Below are 16,676 nucleotides of genomic sequence, written 5' to 3'. Positions count from 1 at the left end.
AATCGTTGTAGGCACCTGATAGGAAGTCTCTTATAGCTGGGTTACATTGTGTAAGAATTTTTCTAACATAAGCCAACATATCTTGTATTCAATATCTGGTATAGAATATTAATGGTGTTTCTTAACTACTGCTTCAATACGTGCGCGAATATGAGGGATACACTCGTAACTCTTCAAATTTTTTTTAAAAATATTTTCGCTTCAAAAAAAAAAAAAAAAAAAAAAGAAAAAAAACTTGATGTAGTTTAGGTAAAAAAATTCCAGTTCACATAGATACAAAGTTGGATGCTTTTTTTTTTTTTTTTAAGAGTTGGATACTCTCGTAACAGAAATTCAAAAGGCATCCAATGGCAGTTGTGCGTACTTCAATCTGAAACCACAATCATTGAAAATTTCATAACTCCTTTTCAATATTTTTAAGTACTCTACGTCTTGTTTTTAAATGGTTTTTAGGTGAGAAAATCTGAAGTTTAGAATTGCAGTAAGAGTTGGATATTCTTCCATAACAGAGATTGAAAAAGGCTTTCGATGGTAGATGTGCCTACTTCAATCTGAGACCAAGATCATTGAAAAGACTTGCTATTTCTTCCTCTTCACATAACTACAAAATTCGAAAAGTTTGATCACTGATAAATCTCATGTCATCATGATTAATTAAATGTCTTTATTAAACAAAAAATTAAATGGTTTCTAGCTATTATATCTTTTGTGGCACATTCAAATCAGCTATTTTGAGTTCAGATCCTAGCATTGGGAACCACTGGCCTAATGGAATATAGAATTAACGGAATATAGAAGTGGCCATGTTGAGTTTAGATCGTGACGTAACTAACAGCAGCAACTGGAGGTCTATTGAGAAATGTTCGATTTTCAGAAATATAATTAGTGTTAGGATGATTAATCGGAATTTGGAATCAGAAAAATCAGAACTTTTAGAGGAATCAGAAAATTTTAAGCCTTAATTCAGGTTCCAAAAATCAATTTAGTTTGTTTAAAGCTTAACTTTATATTGCTCGTAGAGCATAATATATACTACTCGACTGTACACCCCTGGCATCAATTTGCCAACAATATTGCAAAACACAAAACCTAAAAATTATACTTGAAAATACTAGCAATGACAAAATTCTAGCCTTTTTTCTTCAGAGGATAAACTTACTAAACAAAATTAAATTTTACTATATATTTTTAATATCGACATATATATGTATGTATATGTATGTGTGTGTATGTGTGTGTGTGTATATATATATATATATATATATATATATTAACACAAATCTATCATTTTGAACGCGGTCATACATATAATTAAACTTTCATAAGATGTAACCCTAATGTCTAATTCACGACCCCTACATACACATGTCCTTTACACAAGCAAGAACTTTTTTTATTTACAATTTCCATATAAACATAACCACATAAACTTCTGACACACTTCAGGGCTCTATGGATACATTTATCGTTTGTTGACCTTTGGCAACTAAATATTTTCGTTTACTAGCAAAATATAAAAGTTACTAGCGAAACGCATATGATTTTTAGAATATGGCATCTTCATTCTGTGACGAGTATGTACATCATAAAGAGTTTTTTTAGTGTAATTCTAAATATGCAATAAATTTTATGTTGATACTTGAAGGTATAAAGATTCTAATTTCTTCAGATTTTTTTTTTTTAAGCCTTCGTTAGAGTATATTGTTCTATTAAACTTTTATTGTTTAAATAATTTAACTTTGTTCGTTTTATTATAAAAAAAAAAAAGTTGAAAAGATTTTTCACTCCTTAGTGAGCCTTGGGAGATTGTCAGTGAAAGAAATACAATCGCCAAAAGATAAGCGCTTCATTATTTCTAGTCGCCATTTTGAAAAATCACTCGCAAATGCGACTGTTTCACTCGCAATGTATAGCCCTGCCATTTTATCTATAAATAACACCCTTAAATTAAAACTGACTCAGCAATGGATAAGCAAAAACGGTTGATTTGCTCTAAAACAAAGCAAACAAATGATAAATATGTATTTTTTTTTTTCATTTTTTAAATTTTTATTACATCAGTAAATGTAAAAACTTATAAGTCATAGTAACGAATTTACTTAACAACTTTTACCTTTTTACTATTAAAATGAATAGCGTAAAATAGGTACAAAAAGATGTAAAAAAAAAAAAAAAAAAAGCTAAATAAAATTATTGGTCTTCAATCCCTGATAAAAGGAGGGTAGGCCTGTAAATTCACCCTTGTCTGTTCGTCTGTCCACACTTTTCTCAATAACTACGCTTTGGAATTTTTTGAAATTTTGCACAAACATTAAACATAAAATGAGTAAAAAAAAAAAAAAAGACAGAACAAATTTTCCGAGAAAACTCCGGTCACCCCCCCCCCCTCACTCCAGGGTGCTTTTCCGGTTAAAATGACTAAAATCAACACTTTTGTGTTTATTAAAAAAAAAAAAAAAAACTGATGCCTTGGATTTTTATAAAACTTTCTGAAAAGTTGTAACTAACTGATTTATATAATTTTGTTTGTCTATACTTCGCTACTTTACGATAATTCTTGGATATGCCCCAGGGAGGACTAATAAAAACACATTTTTGGACTTTTTTTTTTTTTTTTTTACCATATTTGTCCAAAATTTTCTGTGTCTATTTAGCAATTTTGCATGGTGCTGAAATCGAATGTAAATATGTTGAGGCCTTGGATGATTGACTTCGTCATTTTTTTTTTTTTTTTTTTTTTTTTTTTTTTTGCATGGTGCAGAATTCAAATTTACAAAACTGCACCGTTTGTTCATTTTCACCAGGATTTGATATCTCCTGGGACTAAATGGGGTGGGTGGGTAATGCTGAACGTAGTCATTTTTTTTATGCCTCTGTCACTGTGCACTCATGGGGGACCATGCATGCTTCACTTGTTAAATGTAAAATCATTTTAAGTTAAAATCCAGTTAGTATTAAGCATGTAACTTTATAAAAAAAATGCGGCAACATTTAAGTGAAATCACACGACATCAGGTCAAATTTAGTCAGCCATCTTGTTTTGATTTCGTTTATTCACATAACGTTGAAATATTTAGTTTTATTTATTTAGTAATACTATGCATTTAACTTGAAATAATTCCTCATTTACTATTAACAAAAACGACATAAAACCATTTTTTATGGTCGCGATCTTTCAATGTTTACCAAAATGTGTATATACCACACAAACAAATGATATCTTAGATGTGCTCATGCTCAATAAGCCGATGAAAATGCTATTTCAAACTTGATTCAATTTAAGTGTGACAGACGACAAACGACGTGAAGAGTAGGGGTGGGTGAGGGGTGCTTATGCAGATTCCTGGGCACAACTGTGAATATATCTTGGTACTTAATGAAGGCTTCCTCAAATGGAGCAATCCGGGGGGGGGGGGGCTTTTCTCATCAAAATGGTAATCTGTCTCCTCCTTTCCCCCTCCTTTTTTTCTGGCCACCTACTGAACACACACACACTTAACTGAACCAGCGCCTACATTTTCTTCTTTTCAGTAACTTATACACTCCTGTTTTTAGAGAAGCCAGAAGTGAAAAGACTAAGTTGAGTCTAGCTTTGTAAGCACTTTCCCCTCTTTTAACTGCGCGTGCGCGCGCACACACACACACACACACACACACACACACACACACACACACACACACATTCCCAAGTTAATCTCTACTGGAGCCAGGCTGATTAACTTTTCCTCCTCACTGTCTGCTTTCTGCCATTCGTTATACATAGACCTGTGTGTAGACATAGTTGATCATTCTATAATGGAGAGCTCTTTCAAAGGGACGCAACTCCTCCTTTCTAAACTACAGTAGATATTCTTTTCTTATTTCTTATATTGGACTTGAGTCCTAACTTATTTTATGTGATAATTTTTCAGGGGAGGAGTTTTCTGACATGATCAAAGTTCGTATCTGTCTAAGTAGGTACCAAGGGGTTATTCTCTCGAGCATTACCTCCTCCTTTGAGTAATTTGGGGCTTATTGCCTTCCCCCTTCACACACCCACACACACCGAGGAATGCAGATGTGTCTCGATTATGGCAAATTCTGCACTAAAACTCCCCCTCTATAGGGAGCTGAATCCCCCATTGTTGTAAACTGATGTTTGTGGAGGATGAGGAGGGGTGTAAGTAAACAGACTATCCTACTTTACGGGTATTAAAATCTGGGTATTTTTTAATTATTAAACATTAATTCAAACATTATTGGGTTTGTTTTACTATACACATAGATTCGAAAAAGTTGTCCAAAAACACAAACATATAACAAATAAATGTTATCAAAAGCAAGATAAATTACTTTTCTACCTAACTGGATAGGTTTTTAGTGTTTTTATTTAATGTAAAATGTTTATTCGGTTCGAAAATCATACAGTGTTTAATCAATATATTTAAGATAAATGGCGGCGAGGTCTCTGTTAAATGCGTTAAGTTTGGAAAATGAGTTCAAACTAAAAAAAATTATACAAAATACTGTTAGAAACTCAATATATGTCATGGTAACATAATCTTTAAAAAAAAATTAATAGCAAAATATTAAAAAATGTCAGTCATAATCTTGCTTCTCTCTGCCTTGGTGCCTCTCTCCCCTTCTCTTTTTCTCCGGGTTACATTTCTTTTTCTTGTATTGTAGACAAATCTAAAAATATTTTTGCTGGCTGAAAGTGTCAATATTTGTACTAAAATTCCTTTACGGTTTTAAAGGATCGAGTCAAGCAGACAATAAGACCTACACAAAGTGTGTGTGTGTGTGTGTGTGTGTGTGTGTGTGTGTGAGCTTGTTTTTTTTTTTTATCTAGTAAAGCCAGAATCAATGGGATGAACTGATTAATCTATACATAGTTTTTTTTCCTTGTTTTGACATTAATATTAAAAGCCTACTTTTTCATTTAAAAAAAAATTAAAACGAACTTAATATATTAAGTCATGGATATGTGAATGACTTCATTACGATAAACTAATTTGCATATTCGTTTGAAAAATGAGACTTCATTAATTATTCATTTGTTCTTGTTAGATGATTGGTTCCATTTTATGCATTGTTTCTGCATTGTGCATAATTATGTAGAATTTAGGAAAAAACGGTCTAGCACAGGAATATAACCTTGTCTCCTGTGCAAAATGTCTCTACCAAACTCCTGAATATTTGGTCTACAGAGTATCAGAACCTGGGGACACTTTCAATTTGGTTTTTAGCATGTAAAAATAGCAGCTAATGTGTCAAAATGGGGGAAAAAAAAGTTGATCTTGGCAGGAATAAATTGACTAACTTCTGAGCATGAATACAGTTTGAAGTCACTTAATTTTTAGCATTTTTTTTATCCATTTGGTGATAGCAATGAAGGCCGAAACGTTGAATGTTTTGGTTTTGATTCCAGCTGATATCACCAAAGTTTTTGTTTTGCTTTGAACATTTGAAGTCATTACTATATATATTGGGTACAATATAATAATGATAGAGAACTTGCTTTATAATAATGAATACGAAATCTGCATGAATTAAAATACCATATTTAAGCGTCTTTTACAATCGGCTTATGGCTTGCTAGTGTGATGCGTTTGTGTACTCGCGCTCAGCTTAAGGTTTGTTGTTCACATAAGCCTGCCTTAATTTCCTTGGGCCTTTTTTAATTTCTTTTTATTTATTAAAAAATTTTTTTTAATTTATTTTATTTATTTTTTTTATATATTTTATTTTTTTTTTCTGATGGATGTGTCTATTTGTATAAAAATTGTTTTACGGTCCTAAAGAGTATAATCAAGCAGATAATGACTTGGTGGACCAACACAAAATAAAGAATGTGTGTGTGTGTGTGTGTGTGTGTGTGTGTGTGTGTGTGTGTGTGTGTAAATTATATATCTGCTGCACCTGTGGTCATCAGTGACTAAATTTGTTCTCCTACCACATTTATTTTGTGAAGAGGGTGGCTAGTCACTCAACAGGCTTAAAAACAATACATTAACTAATGGATTAACCTTCTTTCAGAATTAACATTAATTTAGCTTATCAACATTTGATAAAATTTTATTCTGTTTCTTTGTGATAGGATGGGTTTTTTTGTTTTTTTTGTATTTTTTTTTATAGAGATTGTGAACTTTTAAATTGCTAACTGATTGCGGATTTGGCAACTATCAGTTATTCCGAGTTCGGTTTAGTTTGGTTTGGCAATTCATCATAAAGAGATTGAAACCTGAGCTGTATTTGCAAAGTGCAAATGATAGTCACTGTACTGAGAAACATTTGAGGAGCTAATAATTTCATGAAATGGACCTGTCAACTGACCACCTCGTTTGTGTGGTTTAACTCCATTAAATTATTTTCTTTAGGAATATGTAAAGTCCCATGTCTATGTTGGAAAAAAAAAACAAAAACAAAAAAAAAAAAACGTGATTGACCACTTGGAAGACAACATTCGACATGTTATTGCCGAAATGCATCCTAATTTAATGAATACATTTTTAAATTTAGACCTAGATTACACTGCAGGGGTCATATATCTGAAATTGTTTTTAAATAAAATGCCAAAAATTAATCTTGGGAATAAACCACATATTTGTATAATCAAAATATTTTTTTGTTATTTATTTTAATTGAAAGTTTGCCACCTTTTATTTATTTTTATATAATGTGTGTGTGTGTGTGCGTGTATATATATATATATATATATATATATATATAATCTGGACTATAGGATCGGTGAGAAACTGTCTTTATGTCCATCTTGGTCAAATAGTCTGTGATCTTGTCTGAGCACCCTTAGAGCAACCTTTGTGCAAATCTTCCACATCTTCAGTTTCTCACGAATAATTGTGTGTTCAGTTCCTACAGACTTATTGTCACTATAGGAACACAACAATCCTTATTTATGAAATTCTTTATTTGGCCAATCAATTTTGGTATTCTGACTTCCTTATGCCTCCAACACTTATTATCCCTCACAAACTCCCTGCCTTTCTTGAATCTCCTATGCCACTCAAAAACTGATGCTCTATCCATGCAAGATGTTCCAAAAACAGTCTGGAGGATTACATACATTTCTGTAGCATTTTTTTCAAGTTTAAAACATAAATTTATTGCATATCATTTTTCTTAAATTTCCTCACGTCCAGATTGCATTTTTAAAATTCACCAATCAGAGAATCAAACTTTAGTAGGATGCATTCCAATTTTTGCTGTAGCTGTTCATTTGAACCTAAAATCATAAAAATTGGTCAGACATCTCATATTATGCATAGCAATAACACCGAATTTTCAAGAGTCTACAACAATTTTAAATGCTTGTACAAAAGTCTGGAAACTTATTGAAGGTACTTCGTATTGGAACGACTTTAAATTTAAACAAATATTTGTATAACTGTTATAAAGTTAGGAGTGCAAGATATTGAGAATCAATTTTACTGTGTAAAAGCTTGTAATGAGATTTTCTTTTTCTTCATTTTTCAGATTCTACCAATGGCTTACAACATAATTATTGGTGCAGCATTGCCTACTGGGAGTTGAAAGACAGAGTCGGGAGATTATTCCGTGTGTTCCAACCCAGCATCAACGTGTTCCAATTGCTACCTCACGGCGACGGCATGTGTTTGGCGATCTTGCAGAATGAGACAACCCTCAAGTCAATATGCAAGACGCGAGAAAAACTCGGCCTGGGCATCACCCTCAGCCAAGAGGGCAATGGAGTGTGGGCGTACAATCGATCAACACACCCCATCTTTGTCAATTCATCCACCCTTGAGGTGCCAAATTCTCGGACTTTAGTCGTTCGGAAAGTCCTACCCGGGCATTCTTTGAAGATTTTTGATTACAAATGCTCCGAACAGTATGAGGCGATGCGTGATCCGCAGCTGATGGATGGACCATATGATCCGTGCTCGATCAGAATCAGTTTTGCCAAGGGCTGGGGACCCTATTACTCCAGACAGTTTATCACATCTTGTCCATGTTGGATTGAAGTTTTACTAAATGTGAATAGATGATCGGGTCTTTCGGGTATACAGTGCCCCTCTCTCCTCTCCTCCTCAGAAATGTTTTTTTTTTTTTTTTTAACCCCCTCCACCTCTTTAAAATATTTGTATATAACCCCAGCCCTAAATACTTTAATACACCCTATCCCCTTGTCCCCTCCAGTTTAATTCCATTTTTTTTTAACCCTTGAAGAAGTGGAAGCTGGAGGAGGATATATTTGGAAAAAAGGAAATGCAAAAAAAAAAAAAAAAAAAAAACACTCACAAAAAAACATGTGCACATGCATGCATGCATGCATGCACACACACACACACACACACACACACACACACACACACACATATATATATACACACACACACATACCTGTTCCAATACCATTACTATTTATCAACTCTCTATCTCTCTCTCTTAATAAGCTTTTTTTTTTCTCGGGTGGTGGGGGGGAATTGATTAGCAAAAATTTTCTTTTTAAATGGGGGGAAAAAAAATTTATGCTGATAAAACATGACTTATCTGCGATACTTCACTGCTATCCCATAAATCATCCAATCATGCGAAGTGCATGTTAAAAATATGAAGTTTTTATACAGTGGAGTAAAAATTAGTTGTAATTTGCATACAAATAATGCACATCCAATGATTGGACAATCTGTGAAACTGCAGTAAAGTGTCGAGCTAAGCTGCATTTATTATCAAACTATCTGAATGAATGAGTATTTTGTGTGTGTGTGTGTGTGTGAAAAGTTTGTTGTCTTGGACTTGATTTGGATCAGCCATGATTATTCGTAAAATTTTAAGTGTTTTCAAAATTTTAAAATATTTTTTCATCATCTAAGGGCTTAGCCAAAATGTCTTAAAAATTAGACACAAGTCTCTTTCAATTTTTATTTCTTGTTTAAATGATTTCCTGAATTTTATTAAATACCCAGTGAGACCTGGAAGAACTGTCTGGAAATTTCGAAAACTTTTGGTATAAATTTGTGTTTTTGTATACATGCATGGCTGAAGATGTTTACTGAGTATAAAAACGAGATATTCAAATTTTTTATAGTTCTTCATTGGCCCATGTAACCAACATTTTGAGTGACAAGCTTTTCTTCGGTTTAGTATGTAACATATGTGCATATTTGAATATGTTGGTTATGAACTGATAAAAAAAATGTGGCTATCTTGTTTTTCTATTCCATAATATGTATACACTATCAGACATTTCATCCAATTATTATATATATATATATATATATATATATATATATATATAGAATAAGTTAAGATAAAACATAGTTACATGGAAACTTCATAAAATCATCAAGGCAATAAGGGCTATACTATAAAAAGAGGAATTAGGCAGAAACCTTTTTGCGCCATAGCATTTCAAAGCTAAATGCTTCTCGTCATGAGTAGAAAAGGCCGGCATTATACAAACGTAAAAACAAAACCAACTTTGAAAACATTTGAGTTTTATATATATATATATATATATATATATATATATATATATATATATATATATATTACTTCTAAAATTCACACAAGAAATATGCCAAGAAGCTCAAAGCTAATTTTTATTAATAAGCTAAGAAAACCAGAGCTTAAATAAGTCAGAAAATCATTGGTTTTATTATTAACCATGCAACTTTTTCTCATGAAATGGATATCTAGAATTGATGATTTCTATTCTATATATCCATTTCTTATACTATGAACAGGAAACATTTATAGGAGAAACATCTGTATGGTTACTAGTAAAATGATTCCTATAATATTTTCTTATATAAGAATGTTATTTTGCATTGTATGATTAGGTACATCAAAGTTTAAATCTTATCAAGGCCACATATTTGTTTCTTTAAGGTTGTAAGATTGAAACCTTCACATACCAAATTAAATCATATGATAATACTTTATTATTGTATATGCTCTACTTATTGTATTGAGCACTTTCAGCTAAATTTTCTCAGTGATACAGTATTGGTGTTGAAACAATCATTGTATTAGTTGAAAAATTCTTTTTTTTAATTTGTAATTTTCCAAAACACTTTCATGCCAAAATATTTTTTCTGATTTCTTTAATTTCCTGTTCTGCTGACTTATCAAAGGTTAGGCATCATTTCGCTATAACTATTGAGAACCTGTTGAATTTCATCAAATGTCATGTTTGTGTGAGGTGTGTATGTTTACATGGTGTTAAAATCAATTTTTGTGAAGAATCTTTTTTTTTCCCATGCCATTAAATTTCTTTCCCATGCCATTAAACTACTTTTAATCATTTTTTTGCATTAATAATTTTACTGCTTTCTCAATATTTGTCATTAACATATAATTTTATTTTTTAATATTGAAAGTTTTACAAAATTGGTAACCTTCACACACAAAAAAAATATACGTCCTATAATATAATAATAATATAAATTCTGTTTTATTTCATGTATACGTATGAAAAATTAAGATCTAATCAAATTTATCCGAAAGACAATAGGAAGAAAAATATACAAAAACTTACTGCCAGTTTTTTTGCGCAGATTAAAGGGTAAATTGGAGAAATTATTTTATTAAATTAAACAATATGCTAAGTTTCAATGACCAAATTTTATTCATTTTAAAATTTTTTTTTTTTGCTTTCAAATTCAAAAGCGATGGTGGATTTCGGTAAACATTTTCACACGTAGACGAACAACTTTAAATTTATATCCGCTTGCTTACCGTTAATCAAAATGCACCAAGGTTTGAAAAGGTGGATCAAAACTTCGGAGTTTATGTCAATATTGTTTATTCATATATGCTCTATTGTGATAAGTTAACAACTATCGGGCTTTTACTTTGAATAGTCTAGACTATATAATGAAAAAAAAAAAATACTTTTCATGCACTTATATTTATCTATATTATAGAGACGTACTGAACCAGCATTGCTCGAAACCCACATAAAAATCGGATGATTTAGAAATGGCGGCAGAATGTGCTCAACGTTACTCCTGTTTTGCAGGCTTTTTTAAAAGTGAAAACAGCTAAAAGTGGTTCAACATTTCGTCTTTATTTCAAGACTTCCCTGTATCGGTGTATCAATGTGATTTATTTATTTATTTTTATATATATATATATATATATATATCACATTGATACACCGGTTCTCATCAGATCACCAAAGTTGAGCATTGTTAAGTCTGGCTAGTACCAGATGGGTGACTGCTTTGGGAATTCTAAGTGTTGTATGTGCTCTCCATCTATCTCTGCATTGTTTCCAGTCGTCTTGAACCTCCACATACTACTGGTATTTAACAATGCCGGCTCAGGAAAGGTGTGGTTGGAGATTGTGCAATTCTTGCCACAAAAATTCCACATGCAGTCACCCCTACAATGGATATCTATAGTCTGTCAAGACTGAAGGAAGCTACTAATAAAATATATAGTTTTTAAAATATAATTATCCACTGAAATGTTTTTAGTCTACGACTCCTCAGAGTGACTGAATGTGTGTGTGTGTAGAGATATATATATATATATATATATATATATATATATATATATAAATTTATTTAGGAAGTTTAGATGCGATAAATCTTCGGTACTGTCAGTTTCAAATCTGATAAGGGACTCTTAAATACCATATCAAGCTCTCTTCAGCCGATATCTATATAATAAGAAAGATTTTACACGCTTTTTCTCTTTTCTATTGTGTTATTAGTGTTCCACTTTCTAGCCTTTGCCTGAAGCAGCACACCCTACAAGATAGCAGGGGGGGGGGGGTTGATGTAGTTTTCCTTATATATGGTAACCCTCCAGAATCTTATGGAAGCTAACAGGTGTTACATTTTGCTCAAGAGTAACCTGGAACTGTGCAATTCAAGGCTCCCTAAGAAAATGTCATATGGAGAACTGGCCCACAAGCCATTACTTTTAATTGCATGGGTTAAGTGGTAAATAAGGGCAGATTTAATTAAATGATGCAAAAATTTATTATTACAGTAAAACCTCATTAAAAATTTATTATTACAGTAAAACCTGATTAAAAATTTATTATTACAGTAAAACCTCATTAAAAATTTATTATTACAGTAAAACCTCATTAAAAATTTATTATTACAGTAAAACCTCATTAAAAATTTATTATTACAGTAAAACCTCATTAAAAATTTATTATTACAGTAAAACCTCATTAAAAATTTATTATTACAGTAAAACCTCATTAAAAATTTATTATTACAGTAAAACCTCATTAAAAATTTATTATTACAGTAAAACCTCATTAAAAATTTATTATTACAGTAAAACCTCATTAAAAATTTATTATTACAGTAAAACCTCATTAAAAATTTATTATTACAGTAAAACCTCATTAAAAATTTATTATTACAGTAAAACCTCATTAAAAATTTATTATTACAGTAAAACCTCATTAAAAATTTATTATTACAGTAAAACCTCATTAAAAATTTATTATTACAGTAAAACCTCATTAAAAATTTATTATTACAGTAAAACCTGATTAAAAATTTATTATTACAGTAAAACCTCATTAAAAATTAGTAACAAAATGCAGTACAGTATATAATATGTGAATATAATCAAATAACATTCTAAATAGCACCATAAGGCGGGGCAAATACCATAATCAGGGGCTGGAAAAACATTGTATTCTACATCGTAACCTGAAAAAACAGTATCCTAGGGTAGCCGTATACTGGGGTTCTATTGTAATTAGTTTTATAAAATTTGCATTTGTTTGCAAATATTTCCGCTTAATTATCATGTCCATTTTATCTGAGCAAAACTAAAACAAACAAATAAGGAAAGCTAGCTCTTACTAAATTAGTAAAGAGTTGTTTATTTTGAGGTGTTTGCTAAAAATATATTCATATGAGAAAACTGCCAAATTAAGTATTTTGTGTAAAAAAAAAATAAAAATAAATAAATAAAAAAATAAATAAATAAATAAAATAAAAGGGGGTGTGTGTATTATTAGTTTCTTGAATAAAATAAGTCCTGGACAGAAGCGTGCAACAAATGAAGCATGCATGGTCCCTTGTGAATGAGGCATAAAAAAAATGACTAAGTTCAGCATTTGCCCCACTTCCCATTTGGCCCCAAAAGGCACCAGGGAGCATCAAATCCTGGTGAAAATGAACAAACGGTGCAGTTTTAGGCCTTAACGTATGTAAATTTCAGTTCTGTATTATGCAAAAAAAAAAAGGAATAACCTAGTCCATCACCACCACCCTCCATTTAACCCCAAAAGCCCCCAAGGCCTTAACATATTTAAATTTGAGTTCAGCACCATGCAAAACTTCTAAATTTTAATTTTTTTTTTAATAAAACTAGTAAACTCAAATTATTTGAACAATAAGTTTAATAGAACAAAACACTTTTTTTTTTTTTTTTAACAAAGGCTGTTTAAAAAATCTGAAGAGATTTGAATGTTCAATCTCAACCTAAAATTCACTGCATATTTAGAATTCCATTTATTAAAAAAAAAAATACAGAAATACCTTTATGATATACATACTAGTCATGAAACAAATGTCATATTCCAAAACTCATGTGGGTTTGGCTGGTAACTTTTCTATTTGGCTAGTAAATGAAAATATTTAGTTGTCAAAACTCAGATACATTTGTCTGTAGAGCCTTGTATGGTGTAATTTTCAAAGGGACATAAATATATCCATATATAATCCTGATAGCCCATCAACAGTTTTGAATGGAATTATTAGCAGTAAGTATATATATATATATATATATATATATATATATATATATATATATATATATTTTAAGAAAAAAAAAAAAAAACAACTTTTGTCAAAAAAATATTTATTCAATTAAACTTATTTAAATCCTGAATAAAATAAAAAGCCGTGGAGAATTTTCTAACAGGGAAGTTTTATTTTATTTTATTTTTTATTTTTTAATTCCCTAAAATCAAAATTTTACAATATTTATTTTTTTGATTTATCTTTATTTTATTTTTTATTTTTTCTAAAATTCCGGAGCTTGCTGTTTATAATCTTTGCCAACACAGTTGATGTCTGCATTTGTAAGCTTAAAAACAAAAAATAATTTATGCAATAAAATAAACTTTATCTTAAATGGCATATTCACAATTATAAAATACTCGAAATTCGTATTTACCTTGGTTCCATCACACCCTTGATTTTTGCAAGATGTATTTTTTTAATTAATATTTTTAAATAAAGCAATAATCTTTTTTTAAACTAGCTCTCCTTACTCGATGTTGCCCAGGATGCAACATAGTTATTTTAGTTTATTTTAATTTTTATTTCTTAACACATTTTTAAAAGCATTTCAAACTTAAAAAGAAAAACTATTTTTGTATTCATAAATTAAAAACAAACTTATTCCTCTTTCTGATTTTTTTTTTTCTTTTTCTTTTTCAATATGTGAAAAATATTTCCATATTATTAATTTATCAATTCTCCAGCTAAACTAATTTTTATTTTATTTTTTAAATAAACTAACGAAACGAAGTATGTAATTATTGTGTCAATATGGTATAACAGAAGCAAATGAAAATTAGCTAGTCAGAATAGGTTCCACTTTTTAAATCTTACCAGATAACTTTGAGCTTTAATGTCTGTTTCTTTCCATTTTTTTTTTGTTTTATTTTGTTAGTTAAGAAAGGAATTTAACATTGTTTAATAGATGTACCGGGCAACGCCAGGTACATCTGCTAGCATATATAGCTTTAGATTTAAATCTAGGAAACCAATCGAAATAACCTATATATATATATGTGATTTTGTTTTGTTTCTCCTTTTAAAACTGATTCATAATTTACAATTATTAATCTTTATCTTCAATATATATATATATATATATATATTTTAAAGAAAAAATTTTCAAGGTTACACATTCTTTACACTTACTAATATTTAAAGAACAATCCTAACTAAATGAAAAGCACAATATTCAAGATAGAGCAAAATAGTATCCAGAGGCAAGGTATAATTTTGCTGGTTAGCACATGAATTGAAAACTTTACAATATGAGAAATCATTTGTATAAAAGTTGATAATGATGCTGAAATATGTAGGCTAAAAGGATATTTAAATGAAGTCCAGGCTCAAATGAATATATAGCTTACCTATTATTTAAAATTTTTTTTTTTTTTTTTTTTTACAAAGGAGTCTCCAGTTATCAAGGTTTGGAGGCCACTCAAGGATAAGGGTTAATTAATGTATGGTAGTCAATGGGACAATATTGCAGTAAGCATTAGTTGAAATTTGGTATATTGGATTACTTAAGGGGGGAGGATTGCTTATCGTAGCTACAGTGGAAGGAAGATAATTCAGTCTTTCTATAGTTACAGTCATTTTTTTTCTTTGTAATCATCCTCGGCTCTCAGTCAAAATCTCATCCTTTTCCTTTCAAAGTTTGGAGTGTATGAAAGAAGTTAAAAAAGGTCACTGTTTAAAAAAAATTCTCATATTGCATAGGTGAACGAACCTTAAAAACATCTGGATATTTTAAACAAGTTTATTTGGCATAAAAGTAAACATGTTTGCTTACAAATTAAGAGACTAGGGTTCAGTCCTTGGTCAAGACATACTGTACTTTTTTTTTTTTAATACTCAACAAGTTGTTTTCAGTCCTGCCGATTAGGTTCAATAAATAAAGCCCCCCACCCCACCCCGTCATTCAAAATGGAATGTTTTAAGAAGAAATAAAACCATCAAAATATCACAATAAATAAATCCAAATTAGAAATCTTTTGACATAGTGGCTAAAAATAAAGTAAATAGATTAACTGTTCTCTTCATTATTAAATGTTTTCTGTCTATAAATATTATGGTCAAGTGATATGTCCTTGAAAAATATATTTTAAAAGTATTTAGATTTTTCTTTTTTTTTTTTTTTTTTTTCTTTTTTATGGATACAGTGAGGATTTAGCAGAGAAGCCAATGAACTAAAAGTTACTTTAGTAAACTAAGGTAAAAAGAAAAAACATCAAATAGGCAATAAAATAAATGTTACCTTATCCAAGAAAAGTTAATTTTGTAACTACCTAGCTTTTTTTTTTTTTTTTTTTTATGAGCAATTTTGAAAACTAGATGGCAGCCTAGTTTTCATGGAAAACACATTGTTTGCACAACCACTCTTAAAAACCGAATATTTGATATTAAAAAATAGCATTTAAAACTATTTTAAAACTTAAAAAACAAGTCAGGTGGGTACTAAAGTAACTTTTATTGGCTATGACAACATTTATTTCTTGTATGTTTTAATTTTTTACCTTTTTTTTTTTTTTTTTTTTACCCCCCTGCAAAATCCTCAAATAGTGTGTGTGTGTGTGTGTGTGTGTGTGTGTGTGTGTGTGTGTTTATGCATAAAAATATTCTTCACAAAATTTGACACTTTGACATTAAAAAAAGGTACCATTTTGTGATATTTTTAAGTTTTTTTTCTTCTTTTTTTTTAATTGAAAACTGTTTCTTTATATTATTTTTATCTTTCTGCTGGAGGTGTATGGATACTGGGTAAACTCTTGTCACATGACAACAGATTTCAACCAATCAGAAGTGCCTTCCTTCCTTCCAACTGGAGAGAGAGAGAGAGAGAAAAAGGGAATAAATTGATGAAAAAAAAATTAGATAAACAGATGTAAAGGAACAATACAGACAACAATTTTTTTTTTTAAACAAATAGACAAAATAACTCGA

The 16,676-nt window shown here is 30.3% G+C and overlaps 1 protein-coding gene across 3 annotated transcripts in view; it reads left to right on the top strand.

The window, feature by feature from the left end:
• Positions 1–13,751, top strand: part of LOC145245812 (SMAD family member 6-like) — a 188,152-nt gene extending 174,401 nt beyond the window's left edge. For all 3 annotated transcript variants that reach the window (XM_080107462.1, XM_080107460.1, XM_080107461.1), the window contains one exon: positions 7,477–13,751. In XM_080107462.1, coding sequence (XP_079963588.1) covers positions 7,477–8,009 — 533 coding nt within the window. In that variant the 3' untranslated portion in view covers positions 8,010–13,751. The remainder of the gene's footprint in view (positions 1–7,476) is intronic.
• Positions 13,752–16,676: the final 2,925 nt, after the last annotated feature.

This window comes from Euprymna scolopes, chromosome 23 (genome assembly GCF_053919585.1).
Source record: "Euprymna scolopes isolate OS-2025 chromosome 23, ASM5391958v1, whole genome shotgun sequence".
NCBI lineage: Eukaryota > Metazoa > Mollusca > Cephalopoda > Sepiida > Sepiolidae > Euprymna > Euprymna scolopes.
Note: the sequence above shows the minus strand (reverse complement) of the source record. Positions and strands in the feature narration are given on the sequence as shown.